This window comes from Tiliqua scincoides, chromosome 8, assembly GCF_035046505.1.
Source record: "Tiliqua scincoides isolate rTilSci1 chromosome 8, rTilSci1.hap2, whole genome shotgun sequence".
Taxonomy (NCBI): Eukaryota; Metazoa; Chordata; class Lepidosauria; order Squamata; family Scincidae; genus Tiliqua; species Tiliqua scincoides.
The window spans coordinates 53771013-53798442 of NC_089828.1; the positions used below are offsets into that span (position 1 = coordinate 53771013).

The 27430-nt window shown below is 44.3% G+C and overlaps 1 protein-coding gene across 5 annotated transcripts in view; it reads right to left on the minus strand.

Annotated features, from left to right (window-relative positions):
* The window catches only part of NF1 (neurofibromin 1), a 177285-nt gene that overhangs the window by 109184 nt on the left and 40671 nt on the right, over positions 1-27430 (minus strand). For 3 of the 5 annotated variants that reach the window (XM_066634972.1, XM_066634973.1, XM_066634970.1), the window contains 19 exons: positions 24914-25160; positions 24640-24713; positions 24417-24500; positions 22125-22565; positions 20731-20870; positions 19871-19993; positions 19197-19280; positions 17726-17842; positions 16581-16762; positions 16269-16480; positions 15925-16086; positions 14902-15005; positions 13511-13646; positions 10515-10577; positions 6580-6738; positions 4031-4128; positions 3327-3473; positions 992-1138; positions 559-669 (listed from right to left, as the gene is read on the minus strand). In XM_066634972.1, the coding sequence (XP_066491069.1) occupies positions 559-669; positions 992-1138; positions 3327-3473; positions 4031-4128; positions 6580-6738; positions 10515-10577; positions 13511-13646; positions 14902-15005; positions 15925-16086; positions 16269-16480; positions 16581-16762; positions 17726-17842; positions 19197-19280; positions 19871-19993; positions 20731-20870; positions 22125-22565; positions 24417-24500; positions 24640-24713; positions 24914-25160 (2831 nt within the window). The remainder of the gene's footprint in view (positions 1-558; positions 670-991; positions 1139-3326; positions 3474-4030; positions 4129-6579; positions 6739-10514; positions 10578-13510; positions 13647-14901; positions 15006-15924; positions 16087-16268; positions 16481-16580; positions 16763-17725; positions 17843-19196; positions 19281-19870; positions 19994-20730; positions 20871-22124; positions 22566-24416; positions 24501-24639; positions 24714-24913; positions 25161-27430) is intronic. The other 2 variants (XM_066634971.1, XM_066634974.1) reach the window with 1 other exon arrangement.

Here is a 27430-nt window from a genome sequence, read left to right on the forward strand (position 1 = left end):
GGTATGAGGTCTGTGTCATCAAAACCTGCCACTTCACACACAGCCAAAGCAATTCCAACCACTTGTCCATCTGTGACACCCACTCTGGGCCCTGAAATTGTTATAATCAGCAGTTTGGGAAGTGCTTGAAGTCTACAATTTTGACAAGCACAGAAAAGCACCACCAGTTCTGTGTGGATTCTCTCTCTCTCTCTCTCTCTCTCTCTCTCTCTCTCTCACACACACACACACACACACACACACACACACACACACCTTTGCTGCCCTCAAAACCAGTTTTAATAACTGAAATATATAACTCTCCACTTATTTTATTCACTTATTAGATATACATGCCACCTTTTTGTAGAGGAAACCACATTTCACAGTAGTAGCGCAAAGATTATTATGTGAAAAACTTTATATTCACAACCAGAACCTTTTCATTGATACACCTTTGGGCTGGTACTCTAATCTTAACAACTGACTGTCAAAAGGCAGTTGAAAACAAGCTGTTAGAAATACACATGAAGTAGTGAGAGGGAGGTGGGATACAGAGAGAAAGAAAAGTTGCCTTACCGGCGTGCAATGTAGTAGAAAACAGGATTGCCAGCTTTCGACGTCCCAGCTTGGTAGAAAATATTTAGTGTTTTCAGGGCCTTGAACTCTTCTTTCTCATGCACTTGGTGCCTAAGCAGAAGAAGGTCAGAGAGATCAATTTATGTCTCAGGCCATCTCTTCTAGGCAGTTTCAACACACAGATCCATTCACACAACTACTCCTATGATCCTGCTGCTACTCCTGGCTGAGCAAGCAGAGGAAAATCTAGGATGTTTTGCAAGAAGTGAGATGGAGAGGCAAAGATATGAGTATCCAACAAGAAAAGCCTGGGGCAGCACTGATCTTAAAATCAGCCTACCAACTAATGGTTAAAGTTACTACCAATATTATTAACTGCTATTACTAATGATAACAGAGAATGAAGTCGCACAAGCATTCACAGATCCATTACCTTGTCATAAACTCTTCAAACTTGGAACTGGTGAGATTTATACTGGACCACTGTGTGTCTGCCACAGGCTTGTGCTCAGGAGGACCAAGGTACGCAAGCAGAGTTGCCATCTTGTCAAACGGTCGCCTTCCGACAGCTTTGTGGTCCCTAGAGGAGAATCGTATTTTAACCAGCATGCCCCCCCACATCAGAAACAGTAAAAGGTTATTTCCGCCCCCCCCCCGTTTTGTTTTTGTGTAACATATTTAACCTGTTCAGTTTCTCACAGACTTATACAGGCGGTGCCTCGGTATTCGCAGGGGATCCATTCCTGGACCCACTGCAGATACCAAAATCTATTGACAATCAAATCTGCAGATCTCATCATCTGATGTCCTCTGAATGCAACGGGAGCAGAGCTCCAGCCACATTCAGAAGACAGCAAGTGGGGAGATCTGCGAGTTCGGAATGCAATGAGGTAAAGCCATGGGTCCCAAATCTGCAAATAAAGAGGCCCCACCTATATACTTATTTATTTCAGCAAGCTCTTATTGGTAATCTGCCACATACCTCTGTCGCACTTTTAGTGTGCGAAATACTTTGCGCCATTTATTAGAACAAAAATGTAGCAGCAAACGGAGCATTTCAGGTTGTTTCTTGAGAGAGCTGAGACACAAAGTCTGCTTCATAAAAGCAGCCACTACCCAAACTGTAAGCAAGCCAATGCGTAGATTGCACGGAATATGGGTTGCAAGAGTGCAAAACCAACCCGAGGTCAGACAAGGGAGGTCACAATAAGTACCTGACTGTGGTTTTATTTGCTATTCCTGCTGTACTTTTATCCTGGTCAAGAACTTTTAAATAATTTTTGCACCGTTGTGAGTTCTTTTTATTGTATTTTGCTATTTTTATTGCATTGATGGTATTTTATATTTGTAAGCCGCCTTGGGCGCCCCTTTGTTGAGGTGTGGCGGTGGGGTCAAATTGATTAAATAAATTTTGTTCTGTTCTTATCTGCATACCCAAGCTGCCTTGAGCATGGGAAAGGTGGCCTACAGAACAACTTCAACAATAATAATTGGAAAAATAAAAACTGAACATGCAATGGATCACACGTGGGACTTTCTGTTCACACGTTTTAATGAACCTTGGATTGAGAGAGGGAGTGTTTCCATATATATAACCAAATATGCTACCTCTGCTTGCAAAGAGTGCAAACTGGATTTTCAGTTGCTCCTAGTAATGGAGATAGACTCAGATATTCCAACTATATGCTGTGGAAATAACCTCAACATTTGGTGCTTTTGTCAGGAAGAAAATGAGCCCCAGGCATCTACACGCATATACAAGACAGAAGCTGCTGTTATTATGGGCCAGCCAGACTGAGGGTCAGAATTCACAACATCAACAGGCAGCCCCAGTCTACAGCAGTGGGCGCCATACCCCGGCCCGTGAGCCGGATCGGGCACCCATGCAAACTCCTCCCCTGCATGAACGGGGCTTACAGTTCCCCTTATAGATAGCAGGGGAGCTTGCTATCGTCACTTCCTATCTCCCCCAAAGTTTGTGCTTTTCAGCCACTTCTGCATTCTGCTGCCCCAGCAGGCTCTGCACCCGGATTTCTGGGTAGAAGTGGCTGGACAGAACAAACTTTGGGGGAGATCGGAGACGATGATAGCAAGCACCCTGGTGGAATAGTAAGCTCCAGTCGTGCCAGGGAGTGTTTTCCGGCACACCGCTGTCCCGACTTTGGTGACTGCTGGTCTACAGTGACAGAGCTCTTTTCCAAAACTGGTTGCTAAAACCACTGAACAGCAAAGACCAAATTTGAAGCTTCAAGCACAAAAAGCACATCAAGGGAACTGAGGCCTGCTGACTTGCCCATGGGCAAAAAACAGTCTTGAAAGACTAAGGGCGCAGTCCTAACCCCTTATGTCAGTACTTTACAGCACTGGCAAAGCAGTGCCAATGGGACGTCTGCTGCATCCTGCAGTTGGGTGTCACTCACAGAGGCCTCCTCAAAGTAAGGGAATGTTTGTTCCCTTACCTCAGAGTTGCATTGCCCTTATGTCAGTGCTGGAAAGCACTGACACAAGGGGTTAGGATTGGGCCCAAAGAGTGATAATATGTGGCTTCAAGCACTGCACACAAAATTTATCAAAGATGAACACAGACTCCACAAAAATGGGGTAAAGGCATAAATTAAAATGGAAAAGTTAATTCGAAATAAGCTCTTGTCCACATGGTGACCATATTACTGTGAAAAGGAATAACTGCCCACAGCAGTCCCTGAAGTGTGCACCCCAGCCTCACCCCAAACCAAGCCAACCACATGAACGCTGCTGAGAATTTCTACCTGTTGCTGGAAAGGTACTGGCCAATCTTCTCCTGATTGTTCCAAAGCAGACGATGGAGTGCAAGTATGTTGCCATCGCTGATGAAAGAGAGGCTATGATTGACCGTGTCACTGGCTGGACAGTCCGACGCAATGTTAAGAAAAAACCTACAAGCACAAATTGTCAATGTGTTGAGCAAGATGGTCAAAGCGTCCGTTTTTAATAAAGGGCACTGTTGATGAATGGTACAATGTTCACAGATAAGTGTTTAAGAAATTACCAGGTTAGGTACCATTCAAATGTTTCAAGGAGAGGGGGACTGGCTGAAAGGCATGTGGTTGCTACGGTACTGCAGCTGAAGTAGCTCACCTAACCTCCACAGCCCTATTTATGCTTACAGAGCATCCAAAGTACGGGCAGGGGAAACCGCACATCAAATTTTCTCCCTTATCTAGTTCAGCACAGTCCATCCCCCTTAAGAGCTGCGTACCTGGGGAAGGGAACCTTCCTGGAATCAACCCCAGGTACCAATTCTGGTAATTCTCTTGTAATTATAACCCTCTCCAATGCAGCAAGAGCCAGGCTGCTTCCGTTCCACAGTATCCAGAAACAAAGGTGATTTTACCAAGCGTACTTGCATACTTTATTGATCGACATGTCCCTAATCTCAAAAGACAACTTTTTCTTTCTTTAAAAAAAACGCTCAGCATTCAGGTCAACTTACCTTCGTGCCGCATCAAAGTTGCTTTTGACAAAGTCGTTAAAAGGCCGCATGTGTTCCTCCTTTGTAAACAGGACGTGGTTGGCAATGCTTTGTAGTACCTAAATAAATACAGAAAACGGCTAAAGCAACCATGACAAAGTGTTTGTGTGACAAGCTGTACAAGCCATCCTTCCTTGGTTGTTAGTTTGGCTGCTCATTTTGATCTGAGTGGTCTGACAATTTGCAAGAATAAAAGGTAAGTAGCTCTCACTTTCCTTCCATCTGTAGGTGGCATTGTGCCCAGAAAACTCTCCTCAACCTCCACTGGCCCTGCTCCCAACCCTAATGTAATCAGGAATGCTGAAACAAAACAGGATTCCTATCTGCACAAACATTTCTCCCTTTCGGTTAAACATATGAAGGTTGGGAAGTGTGTTAGTCCACACACGGAGGGGGAGTGAAAATAGAGTTTTTATGTACCAAGCTATTCTGTCAACTGTTTGTTTTTACTACACATGCATCAAAGCCAATACAATTTCACCAACTAATGCTTTAGTCAGAGTTCCAAGGAACAAAACACAGCTGTTCGTTTACATTTGCCAAGCGTTGTTACTGGTCAACACATGAAGTGAAACGATGTGGTAGAATAGACTAGACACATATATGGGGCATTTAGGGGCAATATAGGGTATTTCTGAATGCTTCCCCAAATGAAGTCCCTCCTGAAGGATTAAAAAGCACACGCGAAGAACAAGAGTAACAGCAACTATACTACTAGCACATCAGGGAGAAGAATTCTGGCACCATTTGCCCCACATTGTGCTACCGTTCTGCTTGCAGGGAACTTTTTATTTAGGAGAGCATTAATAGAGGGGTCCCATTTGAGTCTGAAGTGGTATCGCCCATTCTGCCACCTCATTCTACTGCATATGTAAACCAGGCCTTAGGAGCACTTAAAGGATCAGAAACCAAATATTTTTACAAAAGGCTACATAAAAGTTATCAAGGAGTATAAACCAATCAAGAGGGGGATAAAAATTAAATCTGCTCTCACCTTCAGAAAAAGACATTCCAGTTTTCTTCTCACTCCTTCTCTTGCTGCAAGTTTTTCCTCAACTGAATGGAAGCTTTCCAAAAAATTTTGAGCAAAGATGCACTTTTGTAAAGCTCCCGTTCATTCTTCAATGGACTGTGCCTGTACGCTCGAAGTGAAAGCTGATTTCTCTTTAAACTAACTGCATTTCTCCAAGCTCAGGAACTGACCAAGTCCTCCCTTTCCTTCTCCCACTACAAATGCACTCACTTTTTGGGCTAGTTCAGAAAAGTTATGAAGCCAGCACTCCCTCCTCTACTTACCTATTCAGCTCACATGCCGTCAACATCCCGGTTTGTTTAAACCAGCAATTATCAACGTTTTGCATGGTTCACCTATCGGAAGTACCACAAGAAGTAACTGATGATTATGTCATTGCCAGTTACTTCCGGATTGGGAGGCCGGATGCAACGTAACAAACACCAGTAAGAGGCTCAGGGTGGAGAGGAGGGTTTTTTGGGGCACATGAAAAGCATATGCTGGAGCTCTGCCCACCAAGCCTTTTACTGCTGCTTGTCGTGTTGCATTGCTGGTCTCACTACCATGTGGTGAGGGTCCTATGTGTACTACCAGGTACAAATACCACCAGTGGCACAAGTGGAGAAACACTGGTTTAAACCAAGGCTCTGTCTCATCCTAGAAACATTGGTTTATACCAGGGGTGCCCAAACCCCAGCTCGGGGGCCACTTGCGGCCCTCAGGGGCTCTCAATCAGGCCCTCAGGGAGCCCCCAGTCTCCAATGAGTCTCTGGCCCTCCAGAGACTTTTTGGAGCCCGTGCTGGCCCAACGTAACTGCTGTCAGCAAGAGGACGACTGTTCAACTTCTCACCTGAGCTGTGGGACAAGGGCTCCCTCCACTACTTGCTGTTTCATGTCTGGAATGCAGCAGTGGCAGTGAAGGCTTTTATAGGCCTTGAGCTACTGCAAGACCTTCATTCATTCATAAGTTCCATCTCTAATATATTCATTTATGTAAATTTATTCAAATTTGAAATATAAATTAATTCGGCCCCCGGACACAGTGTCACAGAGATGATGTGGCCCTCCTGGCAAAAAGTTTGGACACCTCTGGTTTATACTATGGCCAACAAGCCAACACGCAGAGGGACACTGAAGTTAGGTTCAGCTCTGGTTTCACATAATGGTTTGCAAACCTAACTAAACCACTGTTCTCGAGTTCAAATAAGCTGAAGCGCTGTCACTGAAAAAAACCCAGGATATCAACATCAGAGCTCTGTGCTGGAGGCTCAGGAGATAAGGGGATAAGGAGCATGGGGGACTTCACATCACATTCCCAATCAAAAGAAACCATGGTGCATTGATTGTGCACACCATAAGAAGAGCCCTGCTGGATCACGTCAAAGGTCCATCTAGTCCAGCTTCCTGTATCTCACAGTGGCTCACCAGATGCATCAGGGAGACACAAGACAAGATACTTGCATGTGCCCATCACAAAACACAACAGGAGTTCTTCACCTTGGACATCAACTTCAAGCCCCTTTCAATTCTAGGTGGAGGCTTTTTATCCAATATCCCAGCTTCATATGGGGAGACAATGGCAGGGTTGATGAACCGCAGGAACATGGCACTTCCCACAGCTCCAATGCTGTTCTGGGGAAACCGCTGGCTGACAACCTAAAGAGGAAGAAGTTGAAGCTGAATAAAGAGAAACCATTTAAATGGAAAAGGAAAGAACACAAGCAGGGAATTAAGAAGAGAGAAGTTCCAGCTCCCCCTTAATCCTTCTGGCACATGCCACTGTGCGGCATGGGAACAGAACAGGGTGCCAAAACTGATCTCTATAGGTAAGCAAGCTCCAGAGATAAATTGTTATTGGAAGACAAGGAAAGTGTTATTTATAGACAGTGGAGATGAAGCACAACCGGACTCCAACAGTTTCCTCTCTATGCGCGCACAGGTACACACACCACCTTCTGGTGAAGCCAGTGTACAAGCAAATCTATATAATTAAAAAAGAAAACAAAAAGCCATTTCAAAACTATGCTAATCTGAAGACGGACTGGAGTTTCTCAACATCTGGATTGTTATTCCACACTAGCAAGATTTGGAACAACTCTTTTTGTAAATTCTAACACTCATCGATTCGAGTCAAAGCACTCACCAGATCATAATATGGGAAAGAAATGTATGCTTCAAGCATAGATTAGCAACAACTTTCAATGGTGCAGGAATGGGAATATCCCATTCACAAAACTCCTAAGTAGCCCTTGCTGAGAAACAGCCTAAAGCACCCTCTGTATCTACGTGGGAAAATAAAGACATATCTGAAGGATGGCAATAACACATTCAAGGAACCATACAGAACTGCACTAATTTCCTTGAAGGAAAAGAAAATCAGAGTTAAAATGTTCACACACATCCTGTGATGTGCTTTACCTTTGTGCATCCTTTTAGTACAAAATAAAAGCAAGGAGCTACCGACTCCTAAGAGGTGTTTCTTCTTGCAAGTTTTAAATAAATGAAATGTAAACATTTGTGAACTGAACTATAAAAAGCAAGCTGCAAGTTCAAATGTAAGACCTGGGTGGGGGGCAACAGTCTCTTCCTCTTAGGAGGGGTCCTTCTAACTCGGCTATTTTCAAGCAGTGTGCCACAGCACATTGATGTGCCCCGGGAGCTTTGAGAAAAGTGGCTGAAAATCACTTAAAAATTCTTCCAGGTTCCCAGGGAAACTGTCTGTAGTAACAAATTGTCTGTCCCTTTTCCTCCGCTGGCAGAGCTGGGTCAACCCAGTGGAGGAAAAGGGACAATTTGTTTCTACAGACAGTCATGGATTTGACTCAGCACAGGTGCCGGCCCGCACTGGAGGGCTTCAATTGACCTCCCAGATGTGATCGTAAGTGGCCTCTCTGACCTCAGAAAGCCTCCCAGACAGGACCAGAAGGCACATCCAGTCATATCTGGAAGGTCCTTTAAGGACTTTCAGCGGACCCCAGTATCTGCAGAAATCAGTATCAGTGGGGGCTCCTGGAACAGATCCACCACAGATACCAAGGGTCCGCTGTACTTTTTAATGCTGTTTATAGGCAAAACCTAATGTATATCCCTCGTTTTGGCATGCAAGATTTTTTTTTTTCTGGCTTTAAAACATAAAATCCTGAAAGCTGAAAAGTTCATCTGGTTGCCAAATTTTTGGGTTGGCTTCTAGATCCAAAGTAAATTTGTTGGGTCCTCTCCTAAGTGAGAACATGTGAACTAAGGTTCAACCTACATGTTATACTCAGAGAGATTTTTTGTTTTTTTTTTCTGGTGGTTAAGATATAATTACAGCCTTAGTGCCAAATCCTATCCAATTTTCCTGCCAATGGGGCATGCACTGCATCCTGCGGTGGGGGGGGGGCAACCATGGAGACCTCCTCCAGGTAAGGGAACTTTTGTTGGATAGGAAAGTTTTGTTGGATAGGAAAGTTGGATAGGATTGGCCTCTAAGTCTTACTGGACACAATGGGCTTACTTCTGAGTAAATAAAACCATTTTTAAACACTTCTAGACAGAGGAAGGTGGTAGAAACTCTGGACTCCTTTACTTCCGACTGCTGGTGAGAAGTTCCAAATACTTCCCCATGCAACCCCGTCCTCTCTGCTCCCACTCAATGTACTAAATGAGCACACTGGATTTAGCACAGGCCTCTCTCTGACTTGCTGGTTTACTACGTATAGGATTGTATTGTTTTTTTTCAGAATTGAGGATTAAAAAGTATGATTCCTCACTGGCAATCTGAAGTGGAATAGTCCAGAATTCTACCACCTCAGTCTATTTTCTCACTTTGTGTAACGTGAGGATCAGGTCAGAGCTATACTATTTATTGGCTAAGATTTTCTGTGTGAACAGAAGGCTTTTGAAAGCCTGTAAACTCCTCCACCCCCCCAAAAAAAAATTCTGATAAAGCTCATCCTTTTCTGCACCCCTTTGAACAGAATATTTTTCCTAAGCTGCCAATATATGAGACAACAAGTAGTCCAAAATCACAAGCTGCCCCAACCCTCCTCCCCACCTGGGGCTGTTCAGAAGTCACTTTCTGGAGCCTACATCCATCAGCAGCTGGAAAGGACAGCTCCTGGCATGCCTCAAAGATGCAGCAGTAGTCAATGTGTGAGTAAGGAGTATGAGCATGTAGTGTCCTCATTGAGTGGGCATGCTGAAAAACACACCGACTCCCTTCCCATCTTGACAGGGGAAAGGAAAGATTCAAACTTCAATCAGAGTAGGAACTCTGACATCACACTACTAGAGCCAACAGGAATTCAATAAATTTCTTTTTAATTAGCATGGCACAGTCCTTGAAGCACATGGAAGACTACCTATGAAGGACTACCTCCACCCTCACACGCACACATAGATGGAGTGTAATAGCTAACCAGGCAATACACATTTCCACACAAAACACACACACACAACCTGTCCAAAACGAACAAGAGTTTATGCGAATTTGCTTTGTCTTCTGCAAGTGAATAAGGACCAATATCCAACTTCAGTACGCAATATGATAACCTTAAAATCGCAAAGTAGAACACAGACACAGGTCTCTCGCCACCTGCAATGCAGCATTGTGGTGTGTGAACACTTATTGAAGATCTACAAGAAGCAAAACCAGAGCTTTACACAGAGGGCCTGGAGTTGTTTCTCTATTACACTTGGAAGGGAAAGTTGAAAAGTAAGGTCAATCCATTTGCATGCACACCTTGTAGTCCACACCAAAACTCGTGAAGGTCTCTGAGATGTTCTGCTCAGTCTTGCAGGTTTTGAAAGTAGGAGTCAATTAAATAAGTTGCCTTGGACATACAACAAACAGTTTTCTGCTTCCTGGTACTTTTTCATGGTACTGCAATTAAAACCTTCATAGGCAAAGCTCATTTTGCAATGAAGGTTCATCTCCACTTGCTCCTTTTAGCAGATACTGATCCTATGGATATTGTCTAATAAACTGTTTCTGGTGGTTCTTCCTCAATGCTATTGAGGGAAAGTGGAAAAGAGTATTAACCTTTCTAAACATGCATCTTTTTCCCTGGTGGGCCCTGTGCAAAAAATGTCTTGCCTCTTATTTTCTGACTTTCCCTTGTTGTTCAGAATTGTAAAAGGTGACAGAGAAAGGACATCAGAATGCTGGTGTGGAGCTGCAGAATTTGCCTTTTGCTGTGGAACCGAAAAGACACACAGAGAATATTTTTTTAAAAAGAAAAAAAAGTGACTTCAGTCCAGGGTTAATTGAAATGAAAGCTCTTTGGTGCCAGAATTAGTAGAATGATTTCACAATGAGAGTCAAGTGAAGATTTTTTTTTTTCCTTTCGGAACAGAGAGCAAAACAGAAATTGGGGAAAGGGTGGGTGAGTGTATGCGGGTGTGTCTGCTTTGAAAGAAACGGCCAATAAAACTTCTCCAAAACGACTTACTGATTTTTTGTTTTCCTTTTTTTCTTTTACGGTAGCTTTATTCAGGAGAGAGTAGCAAGTTGCCTACAGAACAGAGATGAGCACAAACAAGTCACAGCACCAACCACATACACAGCAAACAAAAAAAAACCCCAATGTCGATCAAAATGTAACAAAGAGAACAAAGAGAATGAAAAATGAACTGTAAACACTCATGTCTGATGGAGTTTGTATTTGATGTAGGCAACCACCTTTTATCCACGACATACTAGATGCAAAGCAAGCAAATGTTGGGCTCTTATATCAATTCTACTATTTCTGGCTAGGATAAGAATTTTTGAAAGTGCATTTATTTGCTAATTGCACACAATTTGTTGTGCATCTTTATATGTGACATTCAGAATGTGTTTTGGAAGGAACCAAATAAATTCCTCCCAATACATTCACAAGCAAGATTGCGCTCTCTCAGTGAAGTAGTTCTCTGTGTGTCTGGTAACATCTTAACAGGACTTTCGTACGGTTCTTTGACATCTGAGCTCCCAGACCATGAGCAAAATCAGGTTTTCCCATTATATGACTTTGTGTGTGTACAATATGGTAACAAAGATAAATAAAGACTGAGGTCCCCCATCCTGCAAAGGATTACAGGAAGTGCCTGCTACATTCCGTCCCCCACCCCCAGCAACGTAAGCCTGTACCACACACAGGTTTGAAGTTAGAAACTTTGAAGAATTTAGGGGTTTGAAATGTTGTTTGCAGGATGGCACACTGTGGAGCACAAGCTGCTTTCCCCCAATGCAGACTGGAACTCACACATTTCACATGGTGTCCGTCCATTATACCAGGATAGAATACAAATTTCAGAGCAAGCCGAAACACCCTCTAGTGGGAATTGGCTGTAACTTCCCTCGCTGGAAGGAACTAACCATCATTATGTATTAGTTTGGAGAGCACTTTGAACATCAGTCACTTCACCATAAATTATACTAACGAAATTTGTAACGTACTCAAGGTCTGCAACAAAACTAGAAAATTCAGGCTTGATTGTCTTCCTAGAGAATGGAAATTAAAGCCATGATGGGGTGGTCAAATCTAGTACTCCTTTGGCAAGAAAAACACCTATGTTTTTGTTCTAATGAATGACATTATCATAAATTTAAGTGGCATGTTTCCATTGTGGATAACTTACAAAAATCAGAGCAGGCTTGTACATTCGGCTGACTGATGTCATCTGAGGCGGCAGATGCCTGTCTGCCTTGCCCCTCATTTGCCATGGTGGCTCCCCCTTCCTGGATTTGAAAAGGAAGAGGATGGAGCAGAAGAGAAAGTGTGGAGGAGAGGAGAGCTGTGGGCTAGGCGCTTGAAGTCAGCAGTCTTTTCTCTCTTCCGCTCCATCCCCTCCCTTTCCAGACACAGTGCGAGCAGGCCAGGGATGGAGCTCATGATTGTACATTGCTGCTGAGTTAAAAGGGGAGGGCAAAAGTAACAGCACAATCCTATGCTTGTTCACTCAGAAATAAGTCCCATTGTGTTCAGTGGGTTTTACTCCCAGGAAACGGTGTGCATTTGGCCCTCATTATCCACGCGGGATCCATTCCCAAACCCCATTCCAGGTACTGAAACTTGTGGAAAATCAAATCCGTGGGTCCAGGCCACAGAAGACCTCCGGACATGACTGAAAGTGCCTTCTGGTTGTGTCTGGAGGTGTTTTGAAGTCTGGAGAAGCTCCATGCGGCCTACCCAGGGCCCAGAAAGCCTCCCAGACACAACCACAAGGTGCTTCCAGTTGCGTCTGAGAGGTCAGGTGGGGCCCTCCAACATGGGCTTGGTATTTGCACCAAGTCAAATCTGCAGGTTTCTAACCCGCAGATAAAAAGGTCCCACCTATATAGGATTAGAGCCTCATGTGCCCAAACCAGTGACAAAAATCACATGTAATAAATGCACACATTCCCTACAGACATAATCACAGAAGAATCTCCCAAGATAAACTCTACTCTCTTTCCTACGCACAACTCCAACAATTTTGTACTGAGTAACAATGAAATCCAATCCACAGCTGGTGATTAATCACCTTTTGAAAAAAGTTCATTGAAAACAGTTACCTGAGATTCTGTATTAAAATAGCCTACGTTCTTCTAGAGCAGCTTTAAAGAGAAAGCCAGCGATACAAACAACAATTTTTATTTCAGTCACACTTTCGAAAGCCGGTTTCTCAGTTCTAGAGAGGCAACAAGTCATGTATTGTCCATCCCCAGCCCAGAGGAATGAAAATCAATGGTAAAGGTAGACGGGCAAACAAAGTGGAACTAGGGCCATGAATGCAGGAAGCTGCCTGACAATTATCAGCCCATCTGGTCCAATCTCTCAGGCACAGAGCTCGAGGCATAGTGGGTGGAATGTCAGACCGAGAAAAAGAGCACTGGATTAATTCCCCACTCAGCCTGGAAGTTCACTGGGTGACCTCATCCCAATCACTCTCTCTACTCTCTCAGTCTACCCTTCATAGGGTTGTTGTGAAGATAAAAGTGGGAGGGACTACATAGGCCACCCTGAGCTATTTAAAGGATATAAAGGTGCTGGAAGAGTGCTCCTTGAAGGTGCCACATTTGTGGGAATGATGAGATAAACCTCCTTTAAACAGAATGAAATGCATAATGAATACATTTAGGGCTTTCCTAGCCCTGCTGTGCAAGATCCTTTTAATTGGGAATGCCAGGGATTGAACCTGGAACCTTCCTCATGTTAAGAACAAACTCTACCATTGAGTTATGGCTCCCTCTGTTATCATCTGTCATGGGTCCCCATTCCTGTCAGTCAAAAAGCTGGGAAAGGAGGCAAGCCACACAGTCATCAGAGCTGTCTTGAACAGACTACAATGAGGTGATACCTCACCATGTCGGAAGAATCAAAGCACAAAGAATGGGGCAGGGGAAGAGTTAACAAGAGGACTTTTCGTCTTTATAATGGCTCCCATGAAAAAAGATAAACACAAACACTGCCTGGTTTAGGCCTACCTGATACAGGCAGTGGCAAACACTACGAAGTTGGGGTGGAAACTCAGCTGAGGAGGTAATGATGGCATGGAAGAATTTCTCAGTCATCTGCAGAAGGCTCCGTTGGTTGTCCTCAAGGCTTTCACTCGACTCCAGTCTGCAAGACAGGCCAATTGAAGACTTTCCCAAGCTTTACATACAAAAGTAGACCGGTTACTTCTGGACATTCAACCTGTAGCCATATTTTTTTTCTGCTTACAAATAGGAGGCATACCAGAGAGATTCTGAGTAGCAGCTGGATTGGCACACAAGTCATTCCAAAAGGCTGGAACTTGGACTCTGTCACCAATGGCCAGGGACCAGAGGACACTCTAGATCACGGGTGTCAAACATAAGGCCCGGGGGCCAGATGCGGCCCGCAGAAGCTTTTTATATGGCCCTCAGGCTTTCAGCTGCTGAGCAGTGCTGAGGTGTTACTGCTAAAAGGGCAGCCCACATGAAAATTGGGCTCTTCCATATCTTGAATTATGATCAAGATTCATATATTTTCTCTTTAGTTATTTGTAGCTAATAAGTTCCTAAGTGAGAAAAAAGTGTTTTATTTTTGGTTATGACCTGTTAAATGACATCAAATCTTGCCTAATGACATCACTTCTGGCCCTCAGTAGGCATCATGAATGCTATGTGGCCCTCCGTATGAAATGAGTTTGACACCCCTGCTCTAGAACAGTGATTCCTAAATTTTTTAGAGGCCCTAGAGGCTGCTGCCTGATTTATAAATGCCAAGGAGTGTGACTATAATGGTGATTGGGCAGCAGTGCCCCCCCCCCGGCCCAAAGTAGCAGCTTGTTTAATACTTGGTGCACATAACTTAATCTGCTCTGCCAGTTTCGCGACCCAACAAAAATTGGATCATGACCCATTGGTGGGTCCCGGACTCAGTTTTAGAGCCACTGCTCTAAACCAACAGAAGGGTTGTTTTCTATGGATTGGTATCTTAATTCTCAACCAGACCCCGAGTTCCTCTCTACCTTGCGATGTCCATCACTCTGGATGGTATCATGGTTCTGGTGTTGGACTTAGACCCAGAAGTTCCAGGTTCAAATCTTTGCTCAGTCATAAAGTTTCCTGGGTGACCTTGGGTCATGCACTATCTGTCAGTCTAATCTACCTCACAGGGTTGTTGTGAAGACAAGACGAGGGAAGGAACCATGTACACCACCCTGAGCTCCCTGTAGGAAGGGTGGTATAAAAATGTGGAAAGTAAATGAATAAAATAAATACTGTCAGGAGTCAGGAAACACACACACACACACACACACACACACAAACACACACACACAACCTAGCAAACTACAGACTCCTACACAGGAAAAAGAGTCTCAGAGCTACAGAAAGAGTGAAGAGCAAACCTTGTAGGGTCCACCTCGAAGCTAACATGTTGCCATTCAGGAGATGTAATTACTGTCCTCAAGAGAGGCTCCAAAAGCTTCTGTAGATAGGTGGCACCATATACCTGCACAAGACAGTTCCATCCAGTTTGTTATTATATGTTTATGTCCTCTTCTGTTTCTTTTAAAATGTTACTGTCTAATTTGGTCAGCCATTCAGTCATTGAAAGTAAGGCTTTCAAAATCAAATGGAACTACGCATTGGCTCAGTTCAGATGTCACAACAGAGCCTGATCTGATGAAAATGAACTGTGGCACACTTTGGGATCACACACTCCTCAGGCTCATGTGCACTCCTTTTTCCTCTATACACCCTCTTTTTCCTGCTAATTGGGCAAAGAGGACCTTTTAAAGTGGCGTCATCTTATATTCAGCAGGGGGACAGCAACAGACCCATTTCACCTCCACATTATCTTTTCCAGTGGCTGTTGCTAGCTTCCCTTTCACATCTGTTTTTAGACTGTGAGCCCTTTGGGGATAGGGAACTATTTATTGATTTATTTTGCAAAAGGGTACCCTTTTGTTGACAAGCGGTATACTTATATTTTCCAATGAAAGATTACATTTCATGCATTCAATCAGTAGGCTCTGACTCTCAAAAGTGTTTGCCACAATAAACCTATTGATTTTGTAGTTTCAGCAACTCTTTCTTGTAATGTAAGATGGTGTTTGCCATCTGCACTACTGTAACTATTTGTACTAGAAATTATATAGTTTTGAAGACCTACTACCCTCCTGAGTCGTGGGTACCCTTTTCAATTGATTAAGCATCTCATTTGATTAATCTATCCAAACAACAGATGAAACACTGCAGCCCCAGACACCACTAGAAATTTAGACATAGTTTGTGGCTATGTGGCTGGAATTTGATAACACGGCAATTAAAACAAGTTCTGAAATGTCAAAATATTTTCAGTCCATCTAGTTTCGCATTCAGCTCCTCTCTCCACTCTTTAAAACCGGTTTCATCAAGATGAGACATACCTTAAAACAGAAAGTCATTATTTTGCTAGCCAGGCTATTGCCCCTGAAGAGAGTCTGCATGGAGTCTGCCAGCTCGACCTCCTTAGAAAACATGTTCCAAAGCAACTGGTAGAGTAAGTGCCGGGAGTCAAAGAGGGTGACAAGGACACGAGCCAATTCATCCTTCAAAAAAAAAGGGGGGGGCAGTAAATATGCCAACCCAGAAAGAAATCAGATTCCATTTTTTGGGAGGGGGTATAATATGGGTGTGCACCATACTTGTGGAACTCTACACACCTCTATGATGCACCACCTTTCTCTCACAGTACACAGCCACAGGTTTCAACAAGCACAACGCATCTTACCCACTGCGAACAAGGCACCACATTTGCCAAAGCCATTGCGATAGGCAGCTCCCCTTGGTCCCCCATCATGGTGACCAGCTCCACCAATCTCTCAAAGCGATCCGCCAACACGGTTTCCGCGAGGGTGTCAAACTCTGTGCCCTGCTGCAGAATTTTGGTGAGAACCTCCATGAAAGTTGATCTTGTCTGGAGATCTTTGTGATAGCCCAACCCTACCAAAAACGACCGCCACAGAGAGAATTAGCCAAGACCGTCACAGAAGGAAGCGTTTCCAAATCTTCACTGAGCCAAGGTGACATTTGTCTGCTTTACCTATTGAGTGCATAAGGCCACTATCTACATTGGCATTGAGCAAGTTTGACATGGCAAGAACGGTGCAGTGTCTCAGCGAAGCCAGTCTTCGGGACATCCCTCGTTTTCTGCCACCTGTTTGAGTACCGTCATCTTCAACTTCACTGCAGTCATTGAGGAGGTTCATAAAGAGGGTAAAATACCTAAACAGATAATGTTTGCATGCCTCAGTGAAAATATTTACAGGCACCTTGCTCTATACACAAGAGATTAGACTTTCCTGTACAAACACAAGCCAACATCTGTGGATGATTTAATCCAAGGATGGGTCCATTACGTGTAAGCTACATTTTACCAACATTCATGACACTTAATCTCAATATCTACATTATATCATTTAAGAGCGGTCTACTCTGCTTCACTTTAATTCTCAAATGTGAGGAACCCTTGAGCTAGAAATAGGAACCCAGAACTGTCTCGTGAGCTACCTGGGCTACAAGCTGGAGCATTCTGCAAGGCAGTAAAGGGTTCCCAAATAGAAGAATGACTCAACAAGATTTGTCATTGGCTCACCTCAACAAGAAAATATAAGCATTTCCTGTTCAGGTTGGGACTAAGCTTAGGCAAGGATAGTCCTTACTGGCTCTTGAGCTCCTGGATTGACCCTCCTGGCACCCACTTTCTGCTAGACATATGCTTACAGCTCAGTTCTGATTCTACAAACCTTTTTCTTTCTACAAGCTTCTTGGTGAACACGTTAGCAGACTCAAAAATTCTGCTCTGTTGTTGAATGAAGAAACTCAGAGTCTGATTTAAAAGGAGGGAGGGGGGACAAGGCTTCCTTCAACATTGTTTTCCCCAAAAGGAGAGATCAAGGGCTGGCTCCAGACTTACACATTCCCTGTCCTGCTCTCTTTACTACAGGAAAACGTGAATTTAAAAAATGGAGGTCCTATGGTGGTTTGAACACAGGATCTTGTGTGATCCCCAGAGAGTCATCTTCTTAAAATTAGCTTGTGTGTCACTTACACTGATGTAGCCCCACAAACTATAACTAACTGCTCCAGAGATTTTCTTCAGACACACTACTGCTGCATGGGCCAACCATAATGAAATACTGGCTAGTTTAAGTCAAGGTGGGAGGGGGGAATAATGAAGGTCTTTACTTAAGAAACAGCTGGGATTTGGCTTCCATCAATTCAACTCCGTCCCCTTCTTCAGGTTGTAATGGAAGCCCCGCAAGAAGAGAAACCACTGCTTCCATGCTAGCCTGATCCAAATCTCTGAGCAACAACAAAACAAATAAACAGATCATAGTTTAAAATTTTACTTAGAAAGGTGGTACAGAAGTCAAATAATGTCAGTCCATAAAAACTAAAAAATGTAGAAGCAGCAGTGCCCTTCAATAAACTGGCTGAATTATTAAACAGTTATTAAATTATTAAACAATTATAAAATCAGCTATTCAACATGCCGGAATGCCTTGACAAATCCAGTCTTCAACTGGCGCTGAAGGGGTCACAGAATAGGCGCCTGGCAAGCTTCTCTGGGGAGGGCACTCAACCAGTATCTCAACCAAGTATGTGGAAGTATCTCAACCACAGAAGGTCCTCTCTAGGCCCTCAGCCCATCCCGCCCTCAGATGTTGCTTTAGCCAGTGCAGGAAGGCATGGTATGTGCATTACTCAGAAAACCCTATCACATTTGTTTGCTTTTTGTGCTGCCAGCCTGGCGGCTCTCTCAGTCTGACGACTATGTGAGTGGCATGAACAGACACAATCCTCCCGGGTCTCAGTGAGGGAATACCTGGCATGCCAAGTGCTATGCTTTCCTCCTCTTTACATTGGGCAGACTTGGGTGATCTTCCTTTATCCAGCTAAGAGGCCAGCTGGCCTCAAGTGCGCACAGGCACGAAATGCTCCAAACTGCCAATGAGGCCACCCTACAGGAGCCTGCCAGTATCCTCCTCCCATAGCTTGAAGAGCCCAGGCCATAACTACCAGGGTAAAGGATAGGGAGGAGATTGAAGAGCAATGAGCAAAGGAGCTCCCTAGCTGGCAACCTTTCTCCCAGCCAGGCAGGGCCAGTCTGGAAAGACAGGATACACCTCACACGGAGGAGATCACGTGATTTGGTTGGTCCTACCTCCTACTAGCACAAGGGCACTCCCCATTTAGTCTGGAATGACCCTTCTTGCTGGAGAAATGGGTAACGGCCAGGCCCCACATTACTCATGGGCTATACAAGCAGTTAAAGAAGTCCACATGCGGAGGCTGAGTAGAATCTTTTGACTAACTTTTATTTATTAGGAGGGGCAAAGGGGTGAGATTCCCTCACAAGAGGCCAATTCCCAACTTCATTAGATCCTGCTTCTCAGTTCTCCAAGTAGTTCTCCATTTCAACAATAATTAACATGGCATAATATATTAAGTGGGAGTGTATATGGGAGTCTAGGGAGCAGCAGAAGAAGCTGCAGGTGGACTCTGGGATAAAAAGACCTTCTGCTGTTCCACAGACTCTTCTCACTTGCTACTGGTAAAAGGAACAGAAATTCATCTTTATCTGTTACTGAAAGTTGTTGCACAAAAGCGGCATCATTGTTACAGGTTTTGAAAATTGCATCCTTGCCTTGCTTACCTTGTCAAACATTTGACATCCTCATCTGTTGCCTGGTTGGATGTTCCCATAACCCAATCAGTCAGATATTCTACCATCTTGTTCCTAAAATTGGTATCATAGGATTAATTATTTGTCGGTAAACTGCTTTGTGGACTAACGCAATCCTAACCACACTTTCCTGAGAGTAAGCCCCGTTGAACAAAATAGGACTTACTTCTGAGTAGACCTGGTTAGGACTGTGCCCAAAGTCTTTCAGTAGCACTGACTTAACACATATGTATATCTGACTGGAGAGGTGTAATAGAGTGTTGGACTAGAATCTGGGAGACCTGAGTTTAATTTCTCACTCAGTCATGAACCACATTGGGTGGCCTTACACCAGTCACTATTATTTATCTTTAAACTAATTTAACCTATCTTTTTGCCACAACCCAACTATCTCTCAATGTAAACTGCCACATAAGGTTGTTGTGAGGTAGAACGGAAGTTCAATGTATGCCGTCCTGAGCTTCTTGGCGGAATGGAGGGATATAAAACACAGTGTGAAAGTTACTCCCCTCAGTCTTTCCATGACATGAGCACATCCATCTCCTTGAAGAACAGAACATCGTCACGAGAATCCAAACAGCAATTTATATTATTTATTTATTTATACAAAGGAAACACAATGAAACAACTCCATTGATCCCTACCTGAATTTCATCTCCTGGCAGAAGGACAGGTCATCACGTCTCTCCATCATTACCTTCACGAGTTGACAGAGTTTGGTTTTTATCTGAATCGCATGGACCAGATTCCCGAGAACTCGGACGTATCTAGGAAGGAACAAGCAGGCACAAGCCTCTGAATTAACTGGCATCCGCAGAATGAAGCTTCATTGATAAATCTCTATGTAGACATCTCTTTCAAAACACCTGGGTACTAGAAACAGTTCGACAGGACAGATAAATTGACCTTAAATCCTGAGAGAAAGCCATTTCATTATGGCAGCATTCCTAGAACTGCCTCCCACAACACCAACATTGTTCAAATCTTCTCTCACAATCCATCTGGAATGACCCCCTAGTCCCTAAACTCTATCTTACTAAGCCTAAGTATGTATACCTGAAACAGCAGCATACTCCTCCTCTGTCTACAACTGTCTTCATCGCCCTCCCTTCTCATCTAATCTCCTCTGCACCAGACCGTAAATCCATGATACAAAGCTGACTTTAACTGGTCCATCTGGCTCAGTGCTCTCTATGCACTGACTGGCAATGGCTCCCCAAGCTTTCAAGTAGGGAGTCTTTCCTAGTCCTGCCTGAAGCGCCTTCCAGGGAATGCACCTGGGATCTTCTGCATGCAAAACAGATGCTCTACCACTGAGCTACAGCCTTTGCCCACTTCCAACTCTGCAACATGTCAACAAAGAACACACCTCCTGATGGACACAGCACCCTAGGGAGACTATGGGTAGCGGCAATGGATTAACCAATTTTTGCCCAGCCCACAGGTGCACACATTGGGTCCCTGCTGCGTATATGCAACGCTGGGCAGAAATGGTTTAACTTGCCTGACTAGGTTCAGCATCATTGTCTCAATGCTGGCTTGCCCCAGATGTTCTGAGCTGCCTTCAGTATGATTATCAAGCAGGTTCTTCATGATTGCGATGGTCTGCTCCACAAACTGGGTGTTAGTGTCATTTAACAAGACCTGCAGAGGAACAAATTGTGCTGTGAGAAATTTTCTGGGTAACACTCAGGGCTGGATTATCACTTGACACAAACCACACAACTGCAGCTATTTGTGCAACTGCCTGAATGTCTGGAATTGAGAGCACCAGGCACCCAGTATGCTGTCCCTAGCTTCCGCTCAGGTTAATGTAGCCAAAATGGGAGCCACTTGAAGAAGTGGAAAAAGGCAAGAGCCATTTGTAATGTACCACATGTGGGGACAGACCCTTGCTCATTTCATAGTGGGTACGTTGAAAGTTTTATGGGCTCTAAGGGGAGGACAGGAGAAATTTAAGCTAGAGAAATCACCAATTAAACAGCCTGAGAGAATTCTGCTTTTTAATTGTTTTGTCTTTTTAGCACTTGAAATTTTAAAACTCCTGGAGAGCACTGGTAGAAGGGCAGTGTACATACACATGCAAAAAATTAAATCACGCACTGCACGTACACACATTCCAAGAGAACTTGCAGTACAGAACTTTTTCCTATACCCACAGGCTCAGTTCAGATTTCAAACTAAACTACGATTTGGGCTAACCATACTAAGACTCTGCAAACTCTAATTTTACAGCCATTTGCCTGCCCTTGTTCTCCATTTTCTCAACTTCCATTTGTTCCGTTTGCTCCTCTCTGTATGGTGCAAGTAGCCTCTTGAGATGGAGCAAAAGCCCTAATGGCAGGTCTTCAATGCTTTGAGAAGACAGATGAAACAGCAAACCAGTTATAGTGCAAACTGTGGTCTGAAAACCAGCCCTTGGCTTGGCAACGCCTCCCAAGCCATGGTGCTCATGCTGGTATAGGCTCAGGCATGACAAATCATGGTTTGACACTGCACCTGAATGCAGCCTGAGCCAAGGCCATTTTGCTTTGCAATAAAATCCAGTAACACTAAATTCCCCGTCACAAAGATGTGTCTAAGGACATAGAGCAAAGCAGGTTTGAGGCTGGCTAATACCAGGATGAGACACTGCTTAGGAACCCCTCATTTGGACCTTTTTGGTCCAGACCGAGAAATTATGCTAGGGTAAATTATTTGTAGGGTTTTGGCTGCCAGACAACCTCCCCACTAGCAACTCTGAAGCAGTCCTACAATTGCATCCACAGTTACTTTCTGTGCATTATATTTGTTACTCAGTGATACAGATGGATGTATACAAGTCACCACAAAAGGGGGGGGGGAATTACCAACAGTGTATTCATTTTGTAACACAATTCAATTAAGCAAATGTTTTACCTGCCCTTGAGAGTCAAAGAATTTGCTGATGACGTTTTTCAGCTTGTTGAAAAGCATGGGATAGAGTGCTGGGCTCAGTTCCAGACCCATGAGATCTTTAATGTTAGTCCGGATCTGAAGGCCCACTTTTTCATGGGTACAGACCATCAGGGACAACAGGCGATCCATAAACTTGCTGACTGAAGTCTCCGTATTGCTGTCGGTAGACAACATGGATATCATGGAGCCTTTGCGCTCGCTCACGGGGCCCATAGGAGGGCTGTAGGTGACAAACCCCACACTGCTGCGATGCTGCAAGCACACTGCCCCCAGAGCACACAGGAAGCCAGTCATGTTGATCCATTCTTGCAGTGAGTCCGTGTCGGAAAGGTCAATGGAGCCTCCCCCACTGACATGGGACATGCGCCTCTTGACTATGGTTTTGTGAAGGCTTTCAGTACCCTGCAAAGAGTTGTGCACAGGGAATAAAACCAAACAGTGCATTGTGTTATTTCGGAAAGCAGGGTACAGTCTAGTAAATTCTTGCACACTTCTGATGTCCCAGGGTTGTGTTGAAGAAAATTTTTACCGAAAGAAACTGAAGCTGAGTAAGACTTGCACAAGGCGTTCATGCTACTTGACTCCTGAGCGATCAAGCAGAATGGTCAAGCAAAAACCCACCACAGGTCCAACATGCCAGCCACTAAACCAGTGGTTCCCAAATTGTGAGCCGTGGCTACCCAGCTGTAGAGACCAGCTAGGGGAGCCGCAGAATCCTCATGAAAAATCCTCATGAAAAACCCTCCACCCTATACAATGGATAGGATTGTAGCACTAATGGGGAGCCACGGCCAATGCCCCTTGCAGGTCAAGGAAGCCACCTGTCAAAAAGTTTGGGAACCGCTGCACTAAACCTCTGCAGCCCCACGCCCAGGGGAAAGCTCCGCAATGGCACCCCCTGCGGGCTATCACTGCCCCTGCGGGCAGAAATCCGCCCCCCTACTCACCAGAGGCTCACAGAGCCTCAAGCAACCTCCTCCCACACTGGGGAAACCTCTGTGAGGTTCCCCGGCGCTATAAACTGTGCTTCCGGCAAACCAGAAGCACAGTTTCTGCTCCCGTCGGAAGCAGAGAGGCTTCTGCGGGGTCCCGGCAGCCGGCGCCTGGGGCTTTTCCCCATCCCGGTCTATGGCAGGCATGCAACTGTCTAAACCAAAGTTGTCACTGGGTCTGCGCACATTGTGGCAATGTTGCCCCAAGTACACAGGGATTGCTCTATACTTCCATGACCGATAAATCAAATTATACTTATTAAGACATTACGACCCATGAAACAAAACTGTATAACCTGAAAAAGTTAATTGTGCAGTTCATTATCGTGGGGTGAATATAGATCTGTGTATGAAATAGCTGATCTTTGAGACATTTTGAATCAAGTCAACCAAGTTTCATTTATAACAGCTATTGACTCTGTCACCCTGGCCTGGTTCAGACATAATAGCAAGCCATGATTTATCTGTTTATCATGCTTTATACCCAGTTTTTTTTTAGCCTAAACAGGTTCCCAAAGAAGCTTATAATTTAAATGAAAAATAAAAAATTAAATAATAGGTATGTGTGTTTATGAGACTCTAACTTCTGATGTCAGGGGCCATCCTTCTGTTGCTTTGCTGAGTCTTCTGGTCCCTGGCAGTCAGGGGTGTCATCAGGGTCCTCTCTCCAGAGGGGAGGGCAAAAGAAAGTAAAGACTGATCCAGAGGTTGCTTTATGAGAATGACCCTCAGCCTCTCATGTCACTGCTTCCTCCTTCTTCTCCACGTGGAAGATGAAGAGACTGAAAGCTTTCAGGTTTTGGAAACAACTATCTTATCAAAATTACATCAAAATTCAGGATACTGTATTTCAAATGCTGTATTCAGGGTGTTGCATTCAAAGAAAGATCAAACTATGGTTTAGCATTATGTCTGAACCAGGCCAATATCTAATCTTTGTGTTTACTTTTCCATAAGCAAGGAATTTGGTGCACTCGACCATTAGAAAATGAGCCCTCTCTGACTTCATTTAAAGATGGCATAATGGAAGGTTGCTTTGTGGCTGAGGGACTGAGTAAGTTCTGAGGATATCTAATACTGCATAGTCTTTCCACAGCACAATAAACTTGTCTGAAAGCACCAGAATATACCAAATGATGGCTGGATAGCATAAGGAAGAATAATACCGCAGACCAGATTCCATGAGGTCCAGCAAGAAGGAACAATCCCTCACAGAGCCTGAAAAGATCTAAAGCGCCTCTTTAAAAAATGACTGTTTTACCTGGCCATCTTCCATTTTTGCCTTTGGATAATTGAGAATCAATTTTGTGGCTGCTTCCCATTTCAGATGCGTATCTTCCCAAGCCTAAAAACACAGACGGACAAAAATCACCATTTAATGGGTCTTTCAGAAATAGGAACGGACTTGATGCCCCACAGAATGCCATCAGCTGCGATGGGAAAAAGCCTTTTAATGGAGGAATGAAACATGAAAACAGGCATACCTCAGTGTTGCCGGCTGTCGGATGCTCAATCCGCCTTAGCAATGCCATCACCCGTTTCTGAAGGGCTGCTCTTCCTAAGGGCAGGTAATCATAAAGTCAGTGAACACACGAAGCTTATTTTTCCCCATTCACTTTAACTAGAATCAAATTGATTTTTCCGGGATCAATTTTGATTTCCTGGATTAAGGACTTACTATCTGCCTGGACAGTTAATTTCATCAGAGCAAAGCTTTTAGCTGAAGTCCAAATGGAGTAGTCCACTTCGTCTCCTTACCTGTCGACATCATATTGCTCACAGACGCAAACTCCATAAAGGTGTTGTAGTTCGGCAAAAAGTTTTGTACCGAGACCTCATCCACGCCACACCTGATATCAGCTTCCTCACAAAGATGCCGGAAGCAGGACATGGCAACAAGCACTGCCTCGGTGTCTGGGCTCCAGAGAGACATATACAGGGCTACCTCTAACTTGGTCTGAGCTTGGCGGCATATTGGAGTCCCGCTGCATCCTGCAGTGCTTTCCTAAAGAATCAGAACAGTGGCCAAGTGACTAATCGTGGCTTATAAAATAAATAGCTCTTTCAGACACATTCTAAGACAACCTGGTGATATCTGAAGACCAAGTGAACGCTACCGACTGTGCTTTATGTGCTGAAGTGCCACCGACCTGCCAAATAAGTCTGCACTACAGTGGGTCCTCCTTGCCCTGGTCAACGACCTTCTGGACATGACCATAAGTGCCTTCCAGTCATGTCGAGGAGGTATTCTGAGGCACGGGGAAGCTGCGCATGGCCTCCCTGAGCCTCAAGACCTCCCGGACGCAGCCAGGAGGCACTTCCGGTTACTGCTGCGAACCTCCCTGCGCCTCATTTCTGGTCACGTCCAGGAGGCCCTTGATTACCTCCCCACTGATTCGATTCTCTGGGGATACCAGGGACCCACTGTATAAAATGATGAAGACAAGAAAGAAAAACTGATAGATTATGCAGAGTTCTGTATGCCACTCAGCTTTTAGCTGGTTTCTTCACCACATATCACACAATTCATTGCTGCTGCCGTGCTGAGGGGAAGAGGCGAGAACCCAGAAACCCACCCCCGCTATGCTTCAGGCGGGCCCACTGCATCTCAAGTCTTGAAGAAACTGTGCTGGTCTTCTGAAGGGCAGGTACAAGGACCCAGAAACTAGGTCCCACCCATTGCATCTTAGACTTCACCCATTCTACCAGATGCAGCTGACTTGCTGAGGGAAAAGGCTCAATAACCCAGGTCAACCATCTATAATACAGTGGCAGGTCTAAGTTGCACATCGGCTAGAGCAGGAATGCCTACCCATCAGCACTTAAAAACATGTTAAGAAAGTTATGGCTATTTTGGGCTGAAGGTACTCATTTTGGTCAGGAAAAGTTAAGAAAAGTCAAGTCAGCCAGGTAGAAACACACACAGACACACACACACACAGACACACACGCACACAAGTCATGGCATTAAGGTCCCTTGGGCAGACAGCTGAAACTCTGAACAGTTGGAGTTCAGGCGACCATCATTTCTTCAACCCTTCATTTCAGACATTTAAAGGTGTGTCGTAAACAAAGGGGGGGGGGTTTGGGTACTTCAGGTTCTTGGTTTTCGAACCCTAAAGCCCTCAAGGCCCCTTGCCCAGTAGTACTGCCACCACCCTGTACATGCTAGTGCCTCAATCCAGGGACACTGAGACTCTCTAGGCTTAATTCTATCCCTTGCAGGCACTGAGCTCTTTCTCCAATTAAAGCCTTGGTCCTCAAGTTACTAGACCTCAATGAGCACTTGGTAGCTTGCTGAACGGCTAGGCAGGATTCTGAACCTCTGTCCCCAACAGACAACGAAACAACTTAGTAAAAGATATCTTAGTTTATTAAGTACATAAGGTTACACACTCTACAATAAGGCAGCAAATGCTAGAGGCATAAACATCCAGGAAACATATCAGCAATAAAATAACAAAGCTAGCTGGCTATCTCTATTAATACCTATCTCTCACCTGGGTCAGTTATCTTGCAGATCTCTTAGCTCCAGGGCTACCTATGGGGCCAGGTGCCCATGATGGACAATGGAGCTCACACGCGTGCAGGATGTTGCACCCAAACCTCCGTCCAAGAAAGAACTCCCACACACCCCCTGGGCACTCATTATTATACTTCTTATGCTAATAGTACTGAGATGACTTCATACTTATTAGACTGTCCAATCAGAACCCTTGAGGAACAGAACCTTCTCAAAGTTGGCCTGGTTGCTAACCCCTCATAGTTCTTACCCCTCCCAACTGAAGATCCACAGCTACACTCAATCACCCTTGATAAGGCGCCTCTCTCTCTGCTAAGGTGCTAAACATTCCTAAATGCTAAATGGGTTGTAATTCTTGTTATCTGTCCTTCCTGGCCAGCAAAGGAGAGACAACAAATCCTTTTGTTTATTTACTCACTTTCCTGCAGCTGGAAACTGCTAGCAACTTCTCAGTTACACTGTCTTAGTTTGGTTCAGGTTTCACATGCCAACCTAGGCCTAACATGTACTTATTCATGACAAGGTGGTCTGGTAACCAGTTTCAATTCATTTCATGCAGAATATCACAAACACAAATTCGCAAAGTAACTAAAAAATGAGCAATTTAAGTTGAGAAAAATTAATTACTTTTCTAAACATTCACTCTACAAGTGAAAGCTGAGTGCTGAATGACTGAAGCATTTATAGTGACCCTGTCACCACTTTTTATGTTCCCAGGTTCTGTTCCAGTTCAGATTCCAGGCAATCAAACA